The sequence below is a fragment of the Camarhynchus parvulus genome, chromosome 8 (assembly GCF_901933205.1).
Source record: "Camarhynchus parvulus chromosome 8, STF_HiC, whole genome shotgun sequence".
In the NCBI taxonomy this organism is placed as follows: Eukaryota; Metazoa; Chordata; class Aves; order Passeriformes; family Thraupidae; genus Camarhynchus; species Camarhynchus parvulus.
The window spans coordinates 17,000,076-17,027,757 of record NC_044578.1 but is presented as its reverse complement, the minus strand read 5'-3'; the positions used below and the strand labels follow the sequence as shown (position 1 = coordinate 17,027,757).

At 38.0% G+C, this 27,682-nt stretch overlaps 1 protein-coding gene across 2 annotated transcripts; it reads right to left on the bottom strand.

Moving 5' to 3' along the window:
• Window positions 1-225: 225 nt before the first annotated feature.
• On the bottom strand, window positions 226-27,522 carry ABCD3 (ATP binding cassette subfamily D member 3). Of its 2 annotated transcripts, none has more exons than XM_030953443.1 (23): window positions 27,092-27,522; window positions 17,229-17,265; window positions 16,117-16,218; window positions 14,568-14,656; window positions 13,625-13,694; window positions 12,782-12,879; window positions 12,091-12,214; window positions 11,106-11,162; window positions 9,851-9,993; window positions 9,460-9,529; window positions 8,959-9,028; window positions 8,740-8,837; window positions 8,570-8,661; window positions 8,013-8,101; window positions 7,865-7,937; window positions 7,104-7,167; window positions 6,669-6,746; window positions 6,512-6,577; window positions 6,320-6,409; window positions 5,984-6,103; window positions 5,489-5,593; window positions 4,095-4,151; window positions 226-3,292 (listed from the first exon to the last, which is right to left on the bottom strand). In XM_030953443.1, exons 1-23 carry the CDS (start codon window positions 27,202-27,204, stop codon window positions 3,215-3,217), a joined length of 1,983 nt encoding a protein of 660 aa, XP_030809303.1. In that variant the 5' UTR covers window positions 27,205-27,522; the 3' UTR covers window positions 226-3,214. The 2 variants fall into 2 exon arrangements, with proteins under 2 accessions (XP_030809303.1, XP_030809304.1); XM_030953444.1 differs by having other exon boundaries at window positions 16,117-16,215.
• Between the last annotated feature and the right edge of the window lie 160 nt (window positions 27,523-27,682).

Below are 27,682 nucleotides of genomic sequence, written 5' to 3'. Positions count from 1 at the left end.
CACTGCTCTAAGCATGTGTCTTCAAGAACTGAGCTCATACACTTGGTTAAGCTTAAACCAGACAGCATCACCTGGCTGATTCCAGGGCAAATTTCAGACAGCACTGCAGCTTTTCAAAGCTGAACACAAAGACAATTGGCTTATTGAGCAACTCAGCATTTGTTGCATATGCATTTACTACAGAATTCCTAATCACATCATTAAGAAACATGAAAAGCCTAGATATATTTTATCTTTAGATTTTTTATTATTATTATTTCAGAGGCACTTAATGTCTTACATTTACATAGCGCCATTTTCCCCTCCAAAACACTTTACAGTATTTACACACAGGAATGTTTCCCACCGTTGAAATGCAGCCATCTGACTATTTCCAGTACCATCTTCAAAGCACCAGCAATTTGAGACTGAAAGTATTCATCAGTGTGTTGTCTATTAAGGTAGTTCAGAATTCCACTTCATGAACTTCCAACTTGTGCTATTAAAGAAACATAACTAAAATACAGTATCACAGTGCAATTCTGCAATAGAACTGAGACTTCCATCATTTCCATTAGATTTTTTTTACAATCTCTCATTAGATCAAGTCTATCTCAAACACTTTAATGTAAGGCCTTTCAAGAATATAATTCTAAAATATTATTCTTTTTTATATTTTCTTTATAAGCCTCCCTTACAATCAAGCACAGAAGAATATTTTTTTTCCCTTCCAGTATATTTAGAAACACCAAGGCCTGGCCCTAAGGGGATACCAGCATCCTCAGCTTCAACAAACTTCACAGCACCTAAAGGCAAGCCTATTCCTCCTTGGTTTTGAAGATGGATTTTTTTGTTTGCTTGTTGTTAGTTTTAAAAATAAATACAAGATTACACAAAATTCTGTTACATCCAGTAAAATTGTAAAGTACAATTGGGATTGGCTGCAGGGGGCAATGTAAGTGTGCTGTGTATGGTTTTACTTGTTAGCATTAAAAACACATTAAAGTATCCCAAGTTCACTACTCCACTGCAAAAGACTGCCCTAATCACAAAGATCATAGCAACTTTCTCAGTTTAGAGAATATTTTCTTTGTCTCGCTAAAAGGCTACTAAAACATCCCTTCCAAGAGAAGAAGTTGCATTTGTGCTGAGAACTTTGACAAAAAAAAAAACCCCAAACCAAAAAACCATCCCACACCAACCTGTCATCCCTATTTCCATGGTTACACTTCGAAAAAGACTACAACCTCATACACAGCATGCTGCTACCTGCTACGTTATGGCTGATGTGAGAATCTGAATGAACAGAACCAAGAGATTAGTGAAATCAGGCACCTATCTGCCTTCCTGTAAAACAAGCACAAAAATTATTCTGGTACCTTATTCTCTGGAATATGCTGTACTTGAGAGAGAAGCTTTTATGATCTTGATTGATGCATTATACTCAGATTCCACTGTGGTCACTAGATTCTTGTACCGGGACAGCTGTTGGCATTTGAGTACTTTGAAAGAATACTGACAGGTAGGGGCAAGAACTATGATAAAAAGAAAAATATTAACAGGTAGCAATTTCAACATGAAAGAAATTTCCTAATTAAACTGCGTAAAAATTAACAAACAGCAGTGCATCCAAGTACGTATTCATTTTATAAAAAGTAAGGGCTTTTTAAAATCTAAACCCTTGATAAAAGATGCACAAAGTACAGATGTATTGCATATTTTATGCATGCCTTCATGTAGTGCATTCCTATATTATATCTTACATGGAACACTAAAAAACTACTAGACCTTCACTGCACAACAGGTATTGTAATTTTTTTTGTTTTAAAGCCTAAACAGCAATTCAGTTTGAATTACACCTTCCTACTCCCTGATCACAAAAAACACCTTGCTGCATTTATGCTTGTCAAAGTCAAATGACAACCACAGTAATCATTTGTATGGAAAAAACAACTACAGCAAACTATTGTAATAATTTGGTTCCTTTGAGGAGATTTGGAAGCTGGAACAAAAAAACCAGCAAGGACTGGAAATCCTTACAAAACACAGAGAATCACTAGTAAATAATTTGTAATGGAAATCAAGAAACATCATGACAGTCAGAGAATAAACATGAAGAATGAAAGCATTGTTTCAGGCTTCACAGTCCAGAAGACCAAACAGAGTACCATTATCACTTGCTTTCAAATCCAGACATGAAGGGCAGCTAAAACTATAGGATCATCAAATTTTTTTGAAGAGAGAGAAAAGGAGGAACTTGGGAAAAGTAACCGCTGTATTACAGGACTGAACACAGGACAACTGTCTGCTATTTCAGATTACCATTTTTGAGCTCATTATAACCTCTACTGATTTGACAAATGCCTGGACCCACATTCTTTTCTCTGTTCCTTCTTGTGGGAGTCATTCATTTCTTCAGAGCTAAAAACATTCACAAGCTTCTTTGATACAAGGATCATCACTTTTCTTTCCCTCCCTTTTTTTCTTGTGGGTCAGTCCTTTCCTCCCTCAACCTCCTCTCAACTCTTCATTACCACAATATTTCTTGGACAGAAAAAGGAGAGTTGGACTGGAAGATGGAGGAAGCTTTTGCTAAATTGGGAGAGAATGGGAGCTGAGCTGCAGAGAGAACTGCATGGACAGACAGATGTTAAAGATAAATCCAAATCCCAGCAAAGAAGAACAGTAATTTTTTTTAAACACCAGAAGGAACTAGTTTTGTCTTTTAGTTTCAGTTCGTCCTTTTTCACCAAGGGCACATTGGCTACATCACAAGGCTTGGACACGGAAAAGGCTCTTTCATTGAACAGGGCACAGATCTGAAGATGGGACAATGTCCTGCACCATGTGAGATCTCTCTGAAACATGCATAGAACAGAGCAACAATCCAAGACTGCTTTGCAGGAACAAGAGAGGTAGCAACCCTAATTTTAACAGGGCTTTTCACCGAAGGGAAAGAAGGTCTACAAAAGTCAAATCAGCCGATTTCAAATGGTTTGCATCCCAGGATGAATCAGGTTACACTAATTTAAGCCCAATTTAATTTAGGCAGGTTTTTAAACCACAAGAATAAGGACATTCTTAGTACATATCAATAATTACACCAACATATACACAATTAGCAATATCCTACATAATAGCAAATGCTTAACAAGCTGAGTAATTTTATGGTACATTGTCTGACATTCTACACATTTCCTGTAATCATCAATCTCTAGCAGTTCAGTTCATGACTTTAAGATCCGAATTCAACTGTGTCTTCAGTTATTTTCTTGAACTCATAGTTTCCTCGGCCATCCATATGCAAGTAGAACTGAAAAAAACCAACATATGTTATTAACTAAAAATTACCAGCTCTATAAAGACCAAAATGAATTATAATAAAATACAAATTTAAAATATATATTTTTAAAATATATTATATATATAAATAAAATTTTCACATATAATTTTAAAAACATAATATTTCTAAAACTTAAAAAATGTTTTAAAAGTTTTAGAGGGTAAACTTAAGCTCAGAGGGTAAGCTGCTCTCACCTCACACGTCATTAATTCACCTGCCTCGTTAAAAATGTAAAACTGTATTTTTGCATGTCATACATCAGTCTGCTAACAGCCATATCTAGACTTAACACTGTTCTCTTGGGTTTTGTGGGGCACAGATTGATCCCCATGTATGAATTCAGTATTTTTATCCACAGGTACAGTCGTCTGCATAAAAAGAACAGTAAAACCTTAGTTTGCAATAAAAAAGTCCATGTCTTAGAGACTTTTAAAAGCAGAGATGTATTGGATATAATGAAAGCAAAAAAAATCTATGCTGTTTACTGAATTCTAGTTCAAGGATTTTTTTGAGTCTAAGAAATCAGACTTGAGCAAGCCTCCCATATTTTATAGATACATTAAAAAATTTTGGATAGCATTCTTTCATAACTAAAAGCATAAGAATATTTCAAAGAGTAAAATGAGATTATGAAAAGTAAAACCTTACAAAAACCCAAAGGGAACATGACCTCTTAGGATGTAAAATGATAAAACCTCAAATCACCAAGTCAATTTCCCACAATCAGTCAATAAAAACCAGAAATATTCTTAATAAATCTAAGATTACATACATCATGATGCTTCCAGAGTGACTTCCTGTGGGAAACAGTGAAGAGAGTGATGCCAACCTATATGACAAAAATACCCACAAAACAGTTAATTCTTCTCGTGGCTAAAGTGTTATTAATTTTTCAGAATTGTATCAGAAGATCTTAAATTCGTACCCACAAACTTCCAAACTATTAACACTATACATACATAGCTTTTATTACAAGATTTTGCGGGGTGTGGGGGGGGAGCAATCACAAGGGATTTATCATTTTTAATTGATTTCACTATTCTTTTGCTCCTTAAGACTTGTCAAACATAGAATTAAGTGAGTAAAAGAGGCAAGGCAGGAAGCAGGCCAAACAATAAAGGTGGTGAATAAAGGAATTTTAACAACAAAAAAATTCCAAACCCACAAAAGCAGTAATCAATTACATACTTAGAGTGACACTTCAAAGTGAATAACCTTCCTTTGTTTCCTTTCAATTTTGCCAACTATTCATCCCCAACAGTAGGAGCAAGGACAAAATGACTCTAATGATAAAGCAAGATAACATTTTTTCTTTTTGCAAGGACAGCCTAACCAGGAATTCTATTTTTTCAGCAACATGCACTAGCCACTGGGCAAGCACAAATGAATGTTCATGTTTAAAGAATAAGAAGCATATGGAAAATAGGCTTTAAAAATTATCAGGGAATTGATACCAATGTAGTAAAATGAGTTCATGAAGTAATGCTCCTTCTCCTGCAGAGTCCTCACCTAGTGTCCATTCACTACTCCAGAGGGCTCCTTCAGTTTGAAGCACATATTTCAGTGGCTGCACAGCTTTGCTCCCTTATCATTCTGGAATACTGCTACTCAATAACTAAGGTCATTTCAAGCCCTTTCCCAAACTAGGATGTGAAATTGAATCTTACTGATTTCACATGGCACTACAGAGAATCTGAAATGGTGAGTTTAGGATGACAAGAAAACACAAAGCTCTATCATCATATCTTCCTAGAGTGCTTGGCTTTTCATATCTCAAAATAGATGGAAATGTGACCTTCCAACCTTTCACTTCTGTTGCCCTGGCCAAAAGAAGCCTTTTGAACAAGAAAGCATGCTACAATTTTAGGTTATTTGGCGCTACTTGACATTCTAAGACTCTATCTGGAAAAGTAAGGTTACTTAACAGTTAGTAAGAGTTCTGTGTATATCACAGAGGCTACATGTACATCTAAATTATCCTGGGACTAAAAATGATTACTGAATTCTAGCATGCTAAAGTTGTATGCCCCTCTAAGCTTTTTTCCAGATTTTTTTTTAATTTTTAGTCTGCACTAGGCATAAGGAAGAGTGAACCTTGTCAACCTTGTACCATTTTAGGTTTCTTGTTAATGTACAGAGAGATAATTCCAGAAACAAAGAGCTCACCTTTCGGCAGTGGCTGTAAATGTAGCCCTCTACATCCACGCTAACAGCACTGGTGCACTCATCCAGAATTGCAAACTGGGGCTTATGATAGAACAGCCTTGCCATCTGGAATGCAAGCCAAAAAAAAGGATACTGTGGATACCGAACTACCAGCAATGGAGTAGGGTTAGAAGTCAAACTAAGAATTAGTGTCCAAAACCTACTATGGAAAGGGAATTAAGTTGCTACCCCTGAAACCTGAAAATCCAAAAGTTGTACATTATATCTCATACTTTTTTTATTTGAGACAATGTTTAAAAGTCAGTATTTCCTTTTAAATTTTGAGTACAAACCCCACTATTTCCAGTTGTTCCCTCAGTATTTAGGTATTTCACATTTTGGGGGTTTCTTCTAAGTCAAATACTAACATTCCACAAATAAAAATAGCTCACAGTTCAGATTTTATTTTTTACTTATGCTCTGCATTTGTTAAGCATTTATGCTTTTGAGACATACTGCCATTCTCTGTTTTTCTCCCCCGCTGAGTACATCCATCCAGTCCTGAACACTATCCCAGCCTCCTTCACGTTCCAAGATTGGACCCAGCTGGACATTATCCAAGTACTCCTTCAGCACCTTTTATGGAAACAGGAATGACAAATAAAGCTTACATGAACTTAAGAGACAAGTGGTTGAAAAAGCTATAAAGGATTATACCATAACATTATCAACCCTGGTAAATATTAAAGTCCTGTTAAATGCAGTACTTTTCATAGCAGTTTCAGTATTTCTGAATTGGAAGCATTACTCATCCTGAACAAGACAAAGGGTTAATGAACTAATTGTCATTACCTGGTCAGAAATCCCTTTCTTCTTCTGATCTTCCAAAGTATCTGGATATATAACTTGATCTCTGAGCGTTCCGAGAGTCATGTACGGTCTCTGAGATACAATTAGAACCAAAAAGATATGTCAAATATTTCCAAACATAGTCAAAGTACAAAGAAAGAGAACATTATTGTCGAGTAAAGTATTTGGTCTCACCTGAGGAACATAGAACAACTTTCCTCTTACAGGTTTTGTTAAACGCCCACCAAACAAAGGCCACAACTGCAAAAGGAAAAGATTAAAATGTAACAAAAAAGTCCAATTACAACCATGCTCTGCACTCTCCCCTGTTTGTTTTATAAAGCTCCCTTACCTCACCAAGAACACGGAACAGGGAGCTCTTCCCACACCCATTTGGCCCACAAATCAGCACATTTGCACCAGATCGAACCTAAAATTGCAAATTCAACACATGAAAGGGTGGTGAGAAAGTATTGCTGAAAGTTTCTACAATCAATAGGACAATCTGGTATTATCATATGCTTGTTCACAACTTTGACATTACAATGAGCAATTTCCAGTAAAAGCTAGTTTTTTTCCCCAATTGGTTTAGCACCAACTGCAGCTGGAAGAAAATGAACTTGTAACAATAAAAACTTTTTTGGGTAAAGTACCTTATTGCTTTTTTTTTTAAACTAACACGACAATTTGTTTGTACTTTTCTTATAAACAGGATGACCTTTGAAGCTATCATCTTCCCTTGAGAATTTTATATTAATATTTTTTCCTACGATACTAAAAAACTTACCTCAAAGTTAAGGTCTTCAATCAAAACATCTCCATTAGGTGTCACCAATGGAACATGATCAAACCTGCATGCATTGCAAAGTTAAAAAAGAAAAAAACATCAGTTGTCTAAAAGAAGCTAATACTGCATTTTTACTTGAGAGATTTAAGGCACTGGAAAACACCTCACCAGTACTTCATTCACTCTCCCAGTTTCCAGCTATGAGCAGCTAAGGAAGTTCTTGAAACCCCAGCTTTTAAATGTCTACACCTACAGGCTTGGTTTTATCCCCTGTATTTGTTTTTTGAATTCTTCTAAGCCTTTGGTCTCCAAAACAGCAGACCATCTTGTGGATATAAATCTACATTTAAGGATGCATGGCATTTTAAACCTAGTAGTGAAGTGTATCTCACTAGTTCTACAACATGCAATGAATGACTTCTCTGCTTACCACTCCCCTGCCTGTTTGAATAATAGAATAAAATCCATAACTAATATATTTCTAAAAGGAAACAAGATGGTCTGAGTAGTCATTCTAAAGGACAGCAGGAATGTTACCAAAAACCCCAAGTTCAGAAAGCAGATAACGTCATCTGCTAATATGAGAGGATAAGGATTGGCTTACAGAACAGAAATGCTGAGGCGGGATTACTAATAAATAAAATTCAACAGGAACTGCAAATTGTAATAACAGGTATTCAGCCCTCTATTAACAGAGAAAAAGAAAAAGTCTACTTTAAAAATACTGAACTACTGAACTTGAGGAAACTTCACAAACATACTTGATAAGGTTATCACTGTTGATAATTTCTCCAGATCCAGGTATCAAAGACAGAGGCTGCTTTTTATCTCCATCTTAAATAAAGAAAAATGTATTAGTGACTGAAATGCTACACAGAGATGACATATTGCATATTATATCACATCTACCTTTTTCTTGTGATATCATTGTACGCTGATATTTGCCACTGTTCAAGTCCTTCAGAACCTGCATTAATTCCGTGATTCGAGCTGTGAAACTTAAAATAAGGAAAAAAATCCACAGAAGGTCTAATAAGCACTCTGTCAAACTGCTAAAATGACAAAATTATTCAACCCAGCACAGAAGCAGAATGTTTACATTTTAGAGTTGCACCAGGTTGTCTAATATGCACCACATTTTAAAAGCTCCTTTTCCTTTTTCTGTAATAGCCAAATTTTACTTCTTACAATGTAAAAAAAAAAAAGTTTTGCAAATAATCAATACATAATTGACTTAAGAGCATTTGACAAGGTTTCAACCATACATTCAAACTGCATGCTAGTACTATCAAGACATGAAATTTCTAGTGGACATAACAGCACATCTTCAGATGTGTTTTCAGCATAAAATGTTTTTAATTGCTGAATTTTTAGCACGCTGCAAGGAACAAAGCACATAAGCTTATTTTAATTCTGCAATCAGTTTCTAAAATTGAGATGAGAAAGATTCTTACTATTAAGCTTACCCAGCCAATCTTGTCATTTCACGGCCTGCTAGGACTATTCTGCCCAAAGCTTGAGACATTCTCAGTAGCATTCTTCCACTTTGGTAGTAATCCTAGAGTAGAAGAAAGTTTCTTTACGTGGACTAACAAACTTTAAAATTTAGAGGTTGTTTTAATTCTGGTCTATTTACCTCCAAAAGTTCTGCATGAGTGCTATTCTGATGACGGGGATCAGACAGGTTCAAAAATGGACGACTAACAACCAGGTAGCCAACCACAGTGGCAAGGTCTGCAGTTTAAGAATAAATATTAAGCTGCACATTAATTGAAACAGTAAGGAAAAAGACATTTCTTATGTAAAAAGTTTGTTATTTATAGGAATCCATTAGCTGAACTTGAGACACACTTACATTTGGCAATGATAGTATCAATGAAACCCATAGAGAACCGGAACAGGATGAAATTGTGCAAGTGTTCCACCTGGTAAGTTACAGAAGAAAGAAGTTCAAACTCTATCAGTATCCGTTTTACTATCTTTTATTAGACATTTGGTTCCAAACTATTATTTTTCAGTATCTCAGATAAATTAACATGCCACTAAGTGTGGTAAGCACTGCACAAAAGTCCCTGCTGGCAAAAACTTACATTTGTGATCAAAACAACCTACACATGAAACTAAATAGTGAGAACAGTAATTGTGATGGGTGACAAAGAGGTAAATGGCAAGAGAAAGGCCATTCTAACAGAAAGTTCCGCTTATAGCCTACCAGCTAATTTTTTAAATCAAATGAAATTAGCAGCAAAAACATTAAGCCACTGTAAGTCAATTTTTATGAGCACATGTCAAGAATTATCACGACAGAATTAATTAAGTTTTGCTTAAAATGTTTTAAGAAATAAAAGAGGCTTACCAGCTTACGGAAAGTCTTGTGAATAGTCTGTTTTTCTCTCAAGTTTCCATTATAAAAAGCAATTTCCTCACTAAAAAAAAACCCAAATAAAAATAATGCGACTTCATTTTGTTAAAGACAGTCTTCGAAAAAGTCAGGCATAAAATATGGGAATATAGCACTTTCAGTTACTTTATTAAATTAGGGTTTGTACTTTTTCACAACAGTAGAACACAGAATTATTGTACCCCACTCAGTCTTGACTACGGAATATAATGCACGTACAAATTACAGCACATAAAGATGCAAACACTTGGCTCAGACCTGATAACATCACACTTCCCAAGTATATTTTAACACACAACTTCCATTTACCCCACAGTTGTATCTTAGCAGCCAAGCAAGTGTATACCTGTTTGTAATGAGCCGTGAGTTGACATATCTGTACTCCCCTTCATACTTCTGTTCTATAATAGTCATCTTGCCAATTGGTCTCCTTAAACGTGTAAGGAAAAACCCTGAAATAATCAAGTATGCCATCATGCTAGCTGGACCCTGTGAATATCAAAAAAGAATAAAAGCTTAGGTGGTCTCAAATGACAGTATTTATCCAAAGTGCCCAGAAAGCATGAATCCCTTAGTTGTCACCTCCTATGTGCCCATGTTGCCAATTCAATTACATTTGCAATTTCCATCATGTCACCTTCTTTGGTGTTATAGATACTACTTTACTAATTTTACTAATTTTCTGTCCCTAGATGTCCTTCCCACCCCAGCCTTCTACTCAGGTTTTTATCACCACCACCCAGTGTGACCTGTCCCCTGCTGTCCTAGATTAATTCATTAATGATTTACTGATACCCCCTCATTTCTTCTCCCTCCTTTCTGCCTACTTCTTTCTCTGTACATTTGCTGAAGTGTCACACAGCAGTCAATATTTCAATCCCACTGCCTGCTGTTTCCTGCTCTCTCAAGCAGTCCTGTATCCTAAGTTTCCATAGACGAAGGACAGATGATTAAATACCACTGAAGCATGGAATGGCATAAACTGAATTTGGCATAAACTGCACACAATAACTACTACAGAGAGCAGAACAAAGACATCTGAGACTGACAGTTACCAGGTTCAGTTAAGCCTTACTGCAAGTCTGTCTCAACAAAACTTGCACCAGGTGACCCACAGCTACTCCTTTTCAACTCCTGAACATTTTTGATAATGCATCATTTCACTAATCTGAAGAATTAATTCTGCAATTATGCAGCTTATTGAGTCTTACAGCTCAGTGCAAGAAATGGTTCCCTTTCATAGAGGCTGCACAGAAACAGAAAACTTCTTTTCACCTTTAAATGCAATTCATGCAAGACAAACAATTAAAAAGGTGTTGTACCAAATAGGATTTCCAAATAAGTACTACAAGAAAATAAAGAACTTTCTTGGTCCTTCAAACTGCCTGAAAATACTGGTTTTTATTTTGCTTGCCTCAAAATAGAGGGCACTAAAGCACACAAAACATTAAATGTAAATGCCTATTTTCAGTATACCCCTTCAACTAATGTAGGAATCCACAACTACCACCCAGAGTGTTCTTCAGATTCCAAACAGGTACAAGGCTATAACCAAAGAAGGGAAAATGTGCTTATAGTTCTAAAAAATCCACTCATTTTACCTGTGCTCCTATTGCACTTGTTAGCTTGAAGATGTACAAAACTATATCCAAGAAGGGCTGCAAGAAACATAGGAAAAAATGCTTAGAACATAAACACAACACCAATATAAAACAGTTCAGAAGCCATGTACCACCCCAAGAACAGTTACAGCTCTGTACTAAAATACTGGCTAGTCTATTATACAAACTAAAAGCTAAGACAAAAGGAAACTCAACCACATGACTTTTCCCTGAAAACACTGGCTCTAGAACTGAACATAAAAACATCATGATCTTCAGATAAATACATACCATATGAAAAGAGTACTTTGCTATTTTAGGTCTGTAATGACATTCTGCTCACTTATCAAAGGTGGACTAGAACCCATAATAATTTAACTGAAGTAATTATGAGAAATACCGAATGGAAAGATAATGTCATATATTTGGCTATGTACCTGATAGGAGGAATATTCCCAAGTTTTATAACCTCCCTTGCGAAGCCAAAACAGCTGAACTACAGGTTTTGTAGTCAGAAGGTTTTGAACAAAGTAAATTGTAGTTTACTTATACTCAGCTTGCATGAAATACATAGCATCAAAACATTTAGTCTACAAATTTCAACAGTATTCCCATTCACTACCCAATCACCTTAAAATTCACATCAGAAACAGAGAAAAGCTTATTCAACCACACCTCCCTACACACAAAAATATTTGTGTAACTGAGAATTAGCCATTGCTTTTCTTCTGAAAACTATCTACTTGAGAGAGCAAAGTCATCACTGCTCATCTGCAAAAGAATGCTCTATGTTCTTTAAAAGAAAATGTAATACAAATTATAACAACTCCCAGCAGTGCTTTGGTTATGAAAGCCAAAAAGAGTAAAACGCTATAGCATCATAAACAATTTTTTTAGTACCACACTCCAAGCAATTGTTGTGAGCTGACACCCCCATCCTAAATGCCTACAGCTACTACTCAAAGTTCTCTCTCAAAAGACTTACCTTGCTAAGGTTTGAGTACAGGTCCACTACACTATTACAGAATTTTTCCACATCCTGTGTAAGGAGTTGATCTGGATTGGCTATTCTGTTGTCCAGATTTCCCATTTTGTAGTACGTATAAGTTCTGAAACAAAACAATTGCTAAGTGTCAGGAAAAAAAAATCATTACCTGGAATCTGAAATAACTGGAACACCCTCGCTTCATACAACTGAGACGCTAAGTAGGGCAAACATTAAATTACTGTATGGAATCAATGTAGCTTGTGCTTTTACCTGACTAAATCCACATTAAATGATGCAGGATTGTTTAGGCATTTAGGCTCCAGGATGTCTGAGCTGAAGCTCAGGCTCATGCTGTGCTGCTATTGAACTTAGAAAACCCTCACACACTTCTACTATAGCTCATCTGACAATCAAAATTCAGTGCAGAAGGAGCTGCTCCAGCTCATGCATCCTATTCAGTCCTCACCATATGAAGGCACCTGAAGTACTTTGGAATCTGATCCAATCATGGAAGCAGTGCAGTGCATTTTGTCCCCCAGCTGAGCCAACTTTACTGGCTTTGTATCTATGGCATATGCAACCTGGAAAAGCCACTCACCCTCAACTGCCAGTTAATTGCAACCTTCTTACTCTGTACTTAAAATTACTTGAATCAACTTATAAAATCTGTAGACAAGGTGTTACTTACTTAAGATATTCTTCATAGAGGTATCTGGTAAGTCTTACTCGGAAGCAGAGCTTCAGTTCATTTAGACCATACTTCAGGAAGTTATTCACTAAAGAGATCTAAAATAAGAGACAATAATATTTAACTAACAAGAGCAAATATACTTACATCCATTTGCACCATAAATTGTGTAAACACTTTAAAACAGATCAATTCTCCCCTTAAAGTCAATAATGCCATAAAGATACCTAAGGCCAATCTGACAGTGCCTACAGGACCACTGCTTAGGTTTCTGTCTCCAGGTCCCAGTGGATCTCACCACTTAAGATAAAATACATTCACATTACACATTTTCAGCTCTTCCGATAAACTCCAGAAAAGAGCCACCATTTTACAAACACTGCCTTAAATTTGTCAACTAGTATTGCAAACCAGATAGCAACAATTATTTCTATCTGGTGCAGATCAGAGATGTCAATAAACTGAAGGAAAGTTAAAGCATGGAAGAAAGCATAACAAATCTGTGAAAAATGTAAGAAATATAAAAACAGAAATCTAAAAGAAATTTTCATCTTAAATGGTGCCAAAAGAATCCCAAACCTATAGTCAAAACTGCCATCAACAAAACTAACCTGAAAACCTCAACATAGCTGTTAAAAAAATAGTTGCTACCAATAAGAAAATATGCTGATAAAGTCTCCCTATAGTGGAGCCAGAAAATTAAATGTGTTTTCATACAGACCTGTATGTAAAACAATTAATTTCCATAGGTTTTAAGACACTCATTTGAGACCTTTTCCTCAAAATCTTAATTTACATTTAAAATATGTTCTACTAATAGGTCAGCACAAGAAAAGCACTTACAGCAGGCATTGCAGCAATGAAGTTGAACAAGTATTTCTTGAAATCTTTTCTGCTGCGGCCAATGATAGCACTGTAAATGACCACCAGCTAAGAGTCAGTTACAAGAGAAATAACAAAGTATAAACTTGCATGTCTTAAGTGGAGAAACGCTCAGGGGATCACACATAGAAAACAAAATCATCATGGAAACCTGTAGCATCAGCTGTAGGATCCAATCTGACACCCTCTAGTAAGCTAAGTGGCAAGTGGCAGACTGAGCACTTATCTCCTGTCTGCTCCTCTGCAACTGCCCACATTAACGGCTCAAAAATTCACGGTCACAGAATATCAGTCCTTTCCCTTCTCTGCTTTCACAGATTCTCACAAGAGAAACAAAGCAGTTCTTCCATTCTACAAAGCACCAAATGTCTCTCCTCAAACACAGTATCATTTTGAATTCACAGTTCAAGACACATTGTGACTCGCTTCAATTAGCAACAAGACCAGCAAGAATAATCAGAAGTCTAAAAGCTACTTTCTAACATATTAAGACCCAAAGCATTGTTTTTATCAATCTAAAGAGCAAACAGCTCAGCGAGAAGAAATAAAAGTCGTAACAGCCACACAACATGTCTAAGTCTAAGACATAAAACCACTATTCTGAAGTACCTTCTTGGACATTCAGATCAACAAGATTTTGAGTCTTCAGTGTACAAAATGTTACCAAATGAATATTTAATAAATAGTTTAAAAATATTAATTTAATCAAATAATTTTATTGATGAACAAAAATAATTTAATATATTTACCAAAATATAGTGGTCTCTTCCCAAATTGCAACTACACCAGTTTTCCAGCAGTTTTAAACAAGCAAGCTGTAAAATGTCCAAATATGTATTCTGATAGACAACTTTCACTGCTAAACACACGAGAGAATGTTTAAAAATAACAAATGTATAGGTACCTTTCAATGACTGTTCCATTTTGAATCATCCAAATATCACAGTAAGTTCGGACTACCAGCATCACAGCAATAAGCAGCAAATAACCTGTCTGGTACAACCACAGAAATGTAACAGTTAAATAATGGCTAAAATTCACCATTTTTTCACTAAGTCATCTAACTGTATCTAACAGAAAAGTACTGCTGCCCTAGCTGATGTAATATTTACTTTGCTGGAAACACATTAGCATACAATATCTTAAATAAAGTACTGACTACATTTTTATGGTGAAAGTTTGCCTTTTAAAAAGCTGTATTTCGTTGATACATATACTGGACACACATTACAAGATGGAGGATTACGGGAATAAAGAAGTTACTGCTATTCTGAGACACCTTTCTGCCATAAGGTTGCAAGAGACCTCTGAACATCATCTACTTCAACTCCCTACTCAAAACAGGGCCACTAGTAACCAGTCAGACCAACAGTGCAGACAGTTTTCCATGCACTTCACTGTCCACTCATCCAGCCAATTCAGTTTGGCTGTTAGGGTACTAAGGGAGACCTGATATCAATGTATTCAATATCCTCTGTTCTTCTCTTATCCACACAGCCAGTTCTCTCATCACTGAAAGCAATCAGATTAGTAAGGCATGATCTGACACTGGTAAATCTAGGTTGCTTGCAATCACTTTTTAGTCCCTTTTGTGGCCAGAGTTAGCTTACAGGAAGTTTTGCTCACAGTCTTGCCAGGAATACGGTGAGGCTGACCAGCCTGTAGCTTCCAGTAAACTTGTTTTCAAATATAGGAGCAAGGTTTGAGGTTTTTTGGGATTATCTGTAACCTCTTCTAATGGCCATGATTTTTTGAAGCTGATAAAGCCTAGCCTGTGAGCACTCTCACAGGGATTTCCATCCATGCTTCTACCTTCTATGCACCTCCTTTTTGTAGCTGGGCTGGTGGAGGTCCCTGGTCTACACTCTGGACATCACAATTCACTGCTCTTGTGCCTGTGATATATGTTTAAGTTCTTACAGTTCATTGCTTAAGTTCTAAGCTCAACTAATGCTCTGGATCTTTTTTCTTTTAAAAGTGCCCTGGAAAGCCTGAGAGAGATGGAGGCACTGATTTCTACACTGCATAGCTTTCCTGAAATGATGCTGAAGAGAACTTTTGACAACTTCATTCTCTAATACCGGTCGGCCTAGCTATAAGTTACTGAATCAAAATAATGAATGAACTGCATCCTATTTAAAGACAGGAAGCTTTTGCACACAGAAGTGTACTGCCTTGTACAAGACAAACTCAGATGCCGTTTTAAAAGTTATGCTGCAACAGTAGTTAGCAGCTGACAGTAAATGGCCTATCTTGTAATTGAAAACAGAACCTTTAGTGATATAACAACTGAGCATAATGTAGACTTTTATATTATTACATTGCTATTTTAAAATACATAGCACAATTTATCCAATTTAAGTAATGTATATGCAGTTTAAATTCTGATGTAATTTCAAAAGAGACTTGGCTCCAGCTTTATTTCATTATTTATTACTGCAAGAAATGCTTACCTCTTTGCAAAGTGTTCTAGGGACCATTATTTTCAGGATTCGACATATCCGTGCAATAAACACTCTGTCCACCATTGCTCGCTCCTTCTTTCCCTCTTTCTGCTTCACACAGAACAAAACAGGAAAAGTGAGAATTTTTTGTATTATTGAACTGTTAATGTGATATTTTCCCTACCCAAGTCATTTACAGCTACTTTCCTTCTGCAGAATTTGCAATATTTCCTGCCAACTTAAGACTTGCTTGAACAAGTTAAATAAGGAATTGGGAGCTATCAAAACAAACTGCAATAGTACAGTACTAGCAGACCTGTACTTCTAGCTGTCTGTCTGTATCCTTTCTGTATTCTTTAGTATAGTTTAGTATAGTATTCTTTTATATAATATAGTATCATAAAATAATAAATTAGCCTTCTAAGAACATGGAGTCAGATTCATAATTTCCTCCCTTCGTCGGGGGTCTCAGAAAATACCACGTACACCCTTCTATTTATCCACTGCAAGCCAGTTTTTTTAAGTTTTCAGCAAAGATATAAGTACATGGAATCTATTCATACCATTGCAACACCAGAATCACAGACTCTGCCTTTTGGTCTATTTTATTTGACTATGAAACAAAAATCTGAGCTTAAAGGGATTTAGTATATCCCTTTCAAATAACCAAATTAACAGACACACAAAAGATCAGGGAAATGACAAACCTCCTACCAGATGTTTGAAGACGTTTCTAATTTAGAAACTGTGAGACTCAACATCTTGTTCCATACATTTTTCTTTTACATAAAAAATAAACACAAGCTATACCAAATCTACACACAGCTCTTTGTTTCTATCTATACAGAAAATCTTACAACACTGCTCCTTACAAATTCATAGGGCAATAAGAGGTAAAAGGGCATTGTGCACATCAAGAATCCATCATTATGGAGTCAAACTTCAGCCTCTTGTGATTAACCTGATTCTTCCATTTGCTTCGCCAATGCAAATCTGAAAGTATCATTCAAACTGTACTTGCACCATAGCCAAGATTAAATTACAGTGATAGGACTTAAAGTTTTAAAAAATCAGGTTTATTTAAAATTATTAAAGAATATTGGACATGAAGAAAGAATTACCTCATTATTCTGCAAAGCTTGTTTTCCACTTCTTTTACTGCAGAGAAAAGAAAAAAAGTATTTATTTGTTATTAACACACTTTTCTTTGTCTTGATCTCTACACACAAAAGACATAGAAGAAACCATGGGATTATGTTGCTACCTATTTCTTTCAGGGCAATAGAACAGGGCTATCTCCTATATCAAACCTACATGCTGCTGTTATACAGCACATGTAATGCCAGTGAAACCCCACTCATTCCAGCACCAGTTTCACGTAGGAAAACCAAGTCTCACCCTTTCATCTCCAAGTTCTGCTTTACCTTGGCTTTGTATCATGAACTCCAAGGGTTTTTCTGTTTCTCACACATACTTTACAAGCACGGCTATGTGGTTCCACTGACCACAAATGAAAACTACAAGAATGCAGATCCAGCAATCCAAGCAAGCCAACTTTGATGCTTCACACTATCTACATAAGCTAACCAGATTTGTTTTGCATTGCATTTGACTTCAAAAATAACACATTTACTACACAGAGAGATTATTTGTTCATAAACATGTGCTACAGGGGAAAAAAAAAACCAGCTTCTGTGAAATCAAGTTCCTGCAAAGATGTCCATTTAAAGGGGAGTTAGTTTTTAGTATATTTTCTTTCCTCTGCATTTAACAGTACAGTTAGTACAAAAATATTTATCAACTGGTGTTAAACATTCAAAAGCACAACACTATTCCTTTTCCTCTACTTCTAAGAAAGAAAAGCTGAACAGTAAGGCAGTTATAGTTTGTCTTTCTTCCTTTTGGAGCACTCAAGCATCAGACAAGCACATGAAGCTGTTTGGAGAATTTATGTAGTTTAGAAGAAGCCACCAATCATATTAAACCACAACTTTCTTAACCATGATATTATAACACTGAGAGCAGGCTGCCTTAAAACTACAACATTCATACACTTTCAAGGCAGAACCTAGGACGCTACAAGAAAGCAGAAACTCCTTCAGTCTACAACACCAAAACAGGAGCAGACTGCCACACAACCAGCTATCCCACAACTTCATCAACAGCACCATTCCACACTTGCGTTTTAGAGCTCTGCCAAGAAAATATCTAGAATGAAACTGTGCCTATTTTAATTTATGATGATTAAAAAGATCTATGAATGTCACTGGCCAATAAAAAGAAATAACTTAATTACTATGAAAGACAGAGGCAAGGTAGCAGAGGAACATGAGAAAAGAAGGAGGAGGGAAGGAGGAGACCACGAAAGAAAGAAGGGAGATCCACCAGTTCAGCAAGAACTTAATTAAAGGTAACAGAGACGGAAGTCTGGGAGAAGATAAAAATCTTGTAAGACTACTTGTGTAAAAGACAAAATAAAGAATGAATATGAAGGGCAGCAGGGGCCAGATTGGGGGAGAAATAATAAAAGTTCAGAAGAGATATAACATTTAATCAGGCTGTGAGGGCAGTAAATCTGTGGAAATGGTAACAGGGTGTAAAGTCTAAGAAACAATCTAGTTGGAGACTATATCCTGGTGATGCAAGAGCAATGTCTATCTGGTACAAGAAACTTCTCAATCCATCTTCCAATTTTACAAAACTTGAATATGGATCAGGCCAATCACATTTGGTTCGGCAGTAGGAGGAAAGCAGTATTCTTAAGCATGAATAAGTAGTGATCAAACTATGTGGTTATTCCTCTAGATGATTCATGACTTGTTATAATGCAAGATGAAAGCATGCTGCTCTTCCATATATGCTGTAATAATTCCTATAAGCTTTACTGCTTCAAGTTCTGCCAGTGTTTGAAGTCACAACACTCATAATACACAACTATTTCAGCTTTAAAAGGATCAGAAGTGAATATATTAATAGAATAATCTATTAGGTAGATAAGGCCCAGAATTATTCTGTCAGTTAGTTCAATATCTTTGATGTATTTATTGACACATTTTTCCTACAGTAGCTGTTGAGAGAAACTGAGCAGCTGAAATTACTGACTGAGCTGAAACTGATTATCCATTAAAGAGAAAGGAGGATTGTTCAGAAATCAAGATCTTACATTTAATAATAAACTCACATTTAATTAGCATTTATAGTTATAAAGTTTAAGATAAAAATGAAGCATTTGTAAATTTAAAATCTAATAAAAAAGAGCTTTAACAGTGTTCTGTTCTCTTTTTTCCTAAAAAAATTTGTGCAAACTCAAAACAAGACTAATACTTCAAAAAGTATGGAAACAATCTTACATATGAAGTCTAGAAGAAAAAAAATATTAAATGTGCCTACATAGTTCTCATTTTATTTGCAAATAAAGACTCTGCCATAGTTCTGCCTGGAATAAAACCTTTCCAGTTCAATACCTATTGGCACTACTCCAGACTCCATTGTACTACTGTAGAACTTTTTTGTGAGAATGGTGGTTGCATTCTCAATGAATTTAAAGACTAAATAACATTCTCAATTAGTCAGCAAGAATACAGCAAGACTATCTGGTTGCAGCAGAGAGCTCTAACACTTGGAATAGATTCAAGCTCTCCATTATTCCAGACCTCTCATTTACATAATGCTGGAGCATCACAAGGCTCAGTGGTGGAGGAAGCTAAGTGCTACATGCTGGCAAAGTTCTGCATCGCAAGTAACTCCCCTGCTACATCCTCCCCATTGTTCCTTCATAGACAAGGGGGGATGACAATGAAAAGGTTTTTGAAAAGGGTTATCCAGAAAACATATGGAAAAAATAAGAAAAAAGACAGTGGTAAAACATTCCTTATAGTGAATCAAAAAACAGTGGAACTTGTCGCCACATATTTTCAAGAGCTAATTGCACAAAGCCCTCAACAAAGCAGTCTGAATTCAATGTGTAAAATTTTTTTAAGACCATAAGGAGTCTGGAGGTAAAATGGAACACACATCACCTGAAGAAGTTTCAGGAAAAGCAGCATTTCAGATGTAGCCCATTATTTAACTGCACAGGGCTTTTACAGCAAACACAGATATAAAAAGCAAAGAAAGGCATCAGAAGTACCTGGGATGACACAACTACACAAAACTTGTCATTCCTACGTGCATGGTAACTGAATAGCAACTCTCTAAAGAGAAGTAAATAACTAAGTCATTATCCAGTAGGCAGGAGGCAACACAACAAAACACCTTTCTCCTACACTGGGAAACATGATCAGCCCATACCAGCAAGATGCTTTAGAGAAACTAATGGAGTACTGGGACTCCTTACAGGCATTTGACAGCTGATCCAACTTCAAAGGCAGTATGGGAGCCCAGCAGGAAGGGAGAAATCATGCAATTCCAGTCTCCAAATAAGTATTGGTCAGAGCACTGGCTCTTGTGACCCTATTTACATACCAGTGAGGCTATTCTCTCTAAAGAAACATGCAATAATACTGGTTACTCAAACAGAATCATTCTCAACACTATTGAAGAAGAAAGTGATTTGAGAAACTGTGAAAAGCCTTCAAGAGGCCTGAGTCTTCTTACTGAATGGTCTCAGGCACACTAGTTCTGTGGTATTTGAAAAAGTTAAAGGTTTACTGTCTTTAGAAGTACCTGTCTCCATCCAGAACAAAGTTCAGAGGAAGCAATCTACACTGAGCTTAGCACAACAAGGAATTGCAGGTGAAGAGAGTGATAAGCAAGACTTGCTGTTTAATGACACATTATGAGGAAGTAAGGGCTTTAAGTGCTACTGAAAGCACTTAACTGAAAAAAAAACCCAGAAATTTCATTCAGATCACGCCACCTTCCTTCTGTGGAGTTAGGATGACTTGTATCTGCTCAATACAGCGCAAAGAAAGAGTATCTGGTTTAGGATTTAGTGTAGCATTTCAAAGAGTTGTTACCTCTAGGCAACCTTTGTATCCTGCGGACCTTACAGGTTGGAATGGCACTGTGCAGTTTTCACAGCTTCCAAAAATCACACAAAATAAACAGTTTTGCAGTAGTTCATGATTATTTGTGCAGTTTTAAGGTTAGTTTTGGAGTCACTAAGACATTGTAAAGAGAGAATAAAATTCAAATGGCTAAAGATGAAATGTAACAGCGTGAAGAAATAACAGCTACAGTGAGAAAAACCTGGTGTAGCTGACAGGCAGAGTTTCATAGTGCATGTCTCACACAGAGGGGTAGAGAGCAACAGTACAGTTATTCCAGGTCAAGGGCAGCAACCCTACTCAGAAGCCTGGGCACAGTCCAAAAGCATGCCCATTTACACAGTACACTCTCAGCACACACAGAAACCAAGAACAGAACTTTCTTGGCTCTAGACTGGTGGCTAGTTGCAGCATAACCAAAAATAATGTGAGAGGAACGTATTCAGGCAAGCAAGAAGGGGACTCAGAAGGTCACAGAGAGCTGTTACTGCAAACAGGAGCTCTGCATTGCTGAAGCTCAAAAGTTTTCCGCAAACCTATTAGAAGAAGACAAAGCAGAACTGTTGGAGAGGAGATTCTAAGTTTAAGTAGAAGAATGCATCTCAATAACATATCTTACATATAAGAAAAACCTCAGCACTATTGATTTTGTCTTAAGCTGTGCTTGGGCCTGAGCTATGGCTGCAGATCTCCTTCATGGATAACACTGGAAAAAGATTTCTAGCTAGATTCCTAAAATATTTTAAAAATATTTTAAAAAAAAGTTATATACTGTCACACACACTTACACTAGATCTTGCCTTTGACAGCAAGCATTTTATGCAACTTAATTAAGACAGAAACCACTAATTAGCTAGCCAGGCCCCAAACAAAGGCAGTCTAAATGCTAGGATTAGGGCTGAGTCATCTGGTTTCTCCTGTCTCCATACCCTCCAGGTGAATTCAGGTTTCCTGAGCCCCAGGCAGGTTTTTCTATAAGACTGCATTTTCAGTGTATTTTCTAGTAATCCTAGCTGCATATTTAGTCTTTTTTTTCCTTCTCAATGCTAGTGCACTTACTGCACACAGCAGACTGAACAGTCACATTCACATCTGGATAAATTTACTCCAATGTAGTTAGCATAAAGTTGTTTTTGTTACCTGCCACCTTTCCTTCAAGTAACACAGGTTCCCTTTAAGGCTTTTACACACACAAAAGCAGTCTATTAATCTGCAGCAATGTAATTTCACCCTTCCTATCAAACAGCCATGACTCAACTAGAAAAGATCCCTCCATTTGAAGTACACTGGCAAAGCCCACCCAAGGACATTCAGAATCTAGAGAAATTACACAAACTAACAAGAGATAAGAACATTCTAAATACACTCAAATGGAATAAAAACGCACCATCTGTTTCAAGCTACAACTACCACTTGCTATATCTAAACTCCTATTTTATGTTTGAAAGCACCTCTGAACATTTGGACGTGTGTCTGTCACCTCTGATTGCAACACTCACTGTCACTGCACGTTCACAGGCTGTGCAGCTGAGGACACAAGCAGGGACATCTACTGAGCGAGTGACATGTGCTGCCACACATGTGCTGTCAGAAGACAGTGGCTGAGGAGCAGTGACAGGCAGGAGCACAGGTTAAGTGTCAGCCAAGATGAACTGTGCAAAACCCTATTTGATATACACTGTCTGCAACTCGGCCTCCCTCCACTCAATGAGCTTTCCCCTCACTTCAGGCTTGCCTAACCTCTAAGGCCCCAGGCATGCCCTATTCTTGCTTTACTCATTTTTTCCCCAGAGGGGGGATACCATCACAAGGGTTTGAGAAGTTCAGTTTATATTAAATTGTGTCCATGTCTTAGCATCTTCTTGGATTCTAATGAATGCAGCTAGGTGATAGGAAAGGCCCTACGGGCAGATTCTAAAATATTTTGTCACCTTCCCATTCACTACAAATGGTTTTCTATTACTCTAAACTGTTTATTCCCTTTCTGTAACCTTGCAGTTTCAAACACTTTACCCTAACTACCTTCTATTACTTCTTTCAGTCCCTCCTTCCAGCAGGAAGTTGTATGAGTTAAAGATCTTCTTTTTGAAAGTAAGCCAAGCTCATTCTCTACTTGTGTAAGTACTTTATTACTTACACAAGTACTCAGGAAACTCAGGAAAAACGGATACTCAGGAAAAATTCTTATTAGAGGGGTAATGAAAAATATCCAGCTCCTTTATGTAACAGGTTTTCATTCTGAAGCAATCAATCTTAAGCAAATATTCTGTAACTTCTTGTTTGAGGCAAGATTAGGGAAATAGAATAAACAGACTTTTTTTTTGCATTATAAACCCAGGATAATGTAGTTTCTCAAAGAACTTCTCATTACTCTAAAAAAAACCCAAATACTACAACTGAAGTCATAATTGCATTTAGATACCACAACTTCAGCCCTTCCAAGAGGACACAAAGCTTTTGTAAGGAAACGGACTTTTTGAGAGCAACTTTGAAAAAGAACCAATGTATTTTTCTCCATGTTTTACTCCAAGGAAGTAAGATTGAAAACTAACAAGTTAAACAAACAGTTCTACATCACTCTACTTCAGAAGATTTCAGAAAAGTGTAGTAATAAGGCATTGTAAATTGCAAGTGACACCACCTCTCAGTTCTGTGAAATCAATGAGCAGTGTAATACCTCTTACAGAAAACATCTGTGACTAATCCAGGCAGTACTAATTAAGTGATCTTTGACCTAGTAAGGCAGGTTGGCAAAACACATACAGCTTAATTATTCATACATTACTACTTTATATGAGTTGTACTGAACTTTGCCCCTATTGTTTGACAGCAGAAAAGTAGGTTAAAGCTGCTACCTGTCCTTCCTGCTATCATGCCTATAAACTGGTTATTCTATATAAAAACGAAACACATACAACATGACGGGCCTGTCACATAACTTTCTTGTTACACATTCAAACACACCTGATTTGCTAAAAGATTATTTTCTTTTTCTCAATTCATATGTTATTTTACTTTCCAAGTTTAACCAGCAGCAAACCTATTGCTGACATTCAGCAAAACTTTAAAAAGCACACAAAAATCAAACAGAAAAATGGCAGGTACTCCAGAAATACATTAAATAATAGGAAAACGTGAAATGTTATTTTGAACACAAAGTATGTACAAGAATGTATTCTGAAACTATGTGAGGAAGGAAGAAGTTTTGCAGGTAAAGTTCAGAGTTGCACTAGAACACTTCAATGATTCACCCGAATGTTAAGCCCAGCATTCTGCTGGTTATATTCAGGTCTGCAACATTTACCTTTGCCCTTTACAAAGCTCAAAACTAGAATTTCACCTTCCAGAAGTCAAGAAGTTGAAATTCCCTTCACACTAACATGGCACAACATTTTCAGACATTATACACCAAGGTTAACAAAGGAATTCACACACATAAAACTAAATCACCTCACAGATTTTAGCCAGTTAACCACAAGCAGCAGATACACTACCAGTCCTCTTCCAGACTATCTAGATTGCCAAGTGAAATTCTTCACCCTAGGAATAAGTACAAAAATTTAGGACAGCCATGCCTTCCCAACTTCTTCCTCTTCCCAAAGAGTCAGAGATATAAAACACAGATGTTAAAGGACACACTAGGCCCTGCAGATTTCAAAGGTTGTGCACTTGTTACTGCATGTCAGCATCATATACCAGCACAAGAATGCTGAAAACGTAAAGATGTGGCACGAAGACAATCCTTTTCAAAAGTATTCTCTAATTTACATCAGCAACAAAACATGAAGAAATGAATGATACACGAACTAATGAGACTAAAGGAGGATGAGGCAATGATAATAACCAGATGCTTTTGTCTAGGCTGGTGATATAGGCAATGTAGCTTACCTACTGCCTAGTCTTGATAGGTAGCATTCTGTAAGGCTCCTGGCAAGGTTTGCCTCACAGGGAAACATGGAGAAAAGAACGAAGACCAGTGGGCAAAAACCATCCTCAAAATAGCATTCAAGCAGCAGCACAGCTATTATTGAAACAACCGAATGTTGGATGTTAGAGTTTGGAATCCATGGCCACCATACAGTACCAGCAGTAAATAAGACCTAAGCTGTGGAGGGACTCAAAAGTGTAAAACAATACATACACACAAGTGAAAAATCAAGTTTGTAAGCACGGCACTTACTTTAGCAACTGCATTTCTAATAAATTCAAGAATTTAAAATGACTAAAGAGATTACAGAAGTAAAGGACAAGGTACCAGAAAGACTGCAGTCCAGAGAGAGCAGAAGGGACAGATCAAGTCGGGCTCTCACAAGCCCATGCAACTGTTGAATTAGCTGGAGTGTAATTCATAAGTTATCCTCCTTTCCCAATTCCCACTAATCTTGTAATAATGTTTGGTCCACCTAATATATCTGAATACCTCAGATTTTTAACACTATACCTAGCAAAATTGAAGATCCACACAGGAAAGACACACCCCAAAGAGTCTTCAGCATTTAGGCAGACACTTTTCATACACCGACCCTCAAGCTAATGCATGCATTGCCATCGTCAAGTCCTGCAGATCAACATCATTAAGACATGAAAGCAAAACAGTTTAATGGGGACAGCACAGGACCCACATAATATCTATTTCAGGTATAGGGAGATTACTCTGGACAAGTTCTAGCCTATTTCTATCAAATGAATACTACTAACAGTGGGAAAATATTAAACGCACTTCAAAACTACACTGGACCTGCATCTATGTATGAAGATGTGCTCCAATCTGAATGTAACCTGGTTTGTGTGCTCCAACATCATTCCTCAGTGAAGGCAAAACAAGGTAAGTGTGGACAACTGAGATTCACTTTAAAAGAATACTCTTGGTCTGACTTAACACATAACTGCTCCTGGAACATCTGCATGGCCCGGTATTTCTTATAAACACCACTATACTAGGCAGGAAAATCTGAGCTCATCATTTTTGTGCCCTTCCATACAGCTTTTCTGCTTTTTGAAAGTGGAATTTCACTAACTTAGGCAGAGGTATTTGAAAAAATCACTCCTCCCTAGGAGTCTGATAGAAGAGTAACCCACAGCCATAGTTCAGGATCTTATTTTAATTCTCATGCAAGAAACAATGTAAGGTAGCAAATGCATGACTTGTCAGCGGGGTATCAATGTCTGCCATGTTGTGTGACAGTTACCCAACTTCATTAAACTCCTACAGATATTGTGCATGAGTGGACTTAGGTAAAATAAAACTGGATCCTTGCTTAATCTCAGGTATGTTATTACTTAAGTCTGTTGAGTAAGTCCATCTCAGTATTTGGTAGTGCTTACAAGACACCTGTAGGCACTGTAATATCGCAACACATCAGGTCTTAAGCATATAGTTAACAATTTACAATCTCAAATACAGTAAAACCGTGAAAGGGCTGAGCCTGCGATACATTCTTCATCTGCCACACTTTGCAACACCAGTGCTTTGTAAGGCATTAACGAATACACACCCTAGAACCATATATCTGTAAGGCAACCTCACAGAGAACATCACCACACTCGGCCCCTTTGAAATCACTGCCCGTGTATCTTATTGTCACACGGCAGCATTCAAACAACAGCTGAGTCCATTAACTGCCTATGCAGACACGGTCATCCCTAGAAATGTCAATACTCATTCCTAGTCCGGAAAATAGAAAAAGCCAACATAATTCGGGTAACAAGGCGGCGGTGGTTGGATGCTCGCAAGAGGAGCACAGACCTGACGCCGGGAAGGCGTGGGGAGAATCAGGCTGCCCCTGCGCCCAGGAGCCGCCTCCCGGGCAGATGGCAGCGGTGGCACGGTGGCAGCGACGGCAGCGCCCTGTGTACGGCACAGGGGAGCGGCTGCCCCTCCGCCGGACCAGGGCCGTGAGGGCGAGCATTGCTCCCGCTGCTCCGGCCTCCCGGCGCCGGCCCCGCGGCTCGCCCGGCCCCTCCCGCCCCGCGGCCCGGCCCGGCCCCGCGCTCACCCGTGCTGCGCGGCCGCCCGCCGCTTGCTGAGCAGGCAGAGCAGCGCGCAGGCGGCGGCGGCCCCGGCGATGGCGGAGTGCCGCGCGGTGAGGAACTTGCTGTAGGCGGCCATGGCGAGAGCAGCGCGGAGCCGCCGACCGAGCGCAGCGAGCCCAGCAGCCGAGCGAGGGATGCCGGGAGGGGGCGGTGCCGCCCGGCCCCGCGCCGCCGGCGGGACGGGCCGCGCCGGGAGCGGGTTGTGCAAGGCCGGGGCGGCAATTACCGCTCCCTGGCAGCCCCTGGCAGCGGGCGGACTCCACGGCAGGGGAGGGGAGGAAGGGGCGTTTCCTCCCGCGCCGGCGGGGCCGGGCCTGTCGCCGGCCGCCCTCGCCCGGAGGTCGGGCTGAGCGGCTGAGGCCGAGCCTCCCCCGCGGCCCGCGGGTTAATCTGCCCAGGCACCTCCTCCTGCCGAGTGGGCGGGCACTGTCCCGGGGCCCTTTGTGTAGGGGTACAGTGTGGTTCCTCAGTGTGTGCTAGAAACGGCTTGTAAATGTGGTAACAAGTCGGAATAAAAATAAAAATTTAAAAAATATATATTATAAAACATTTTA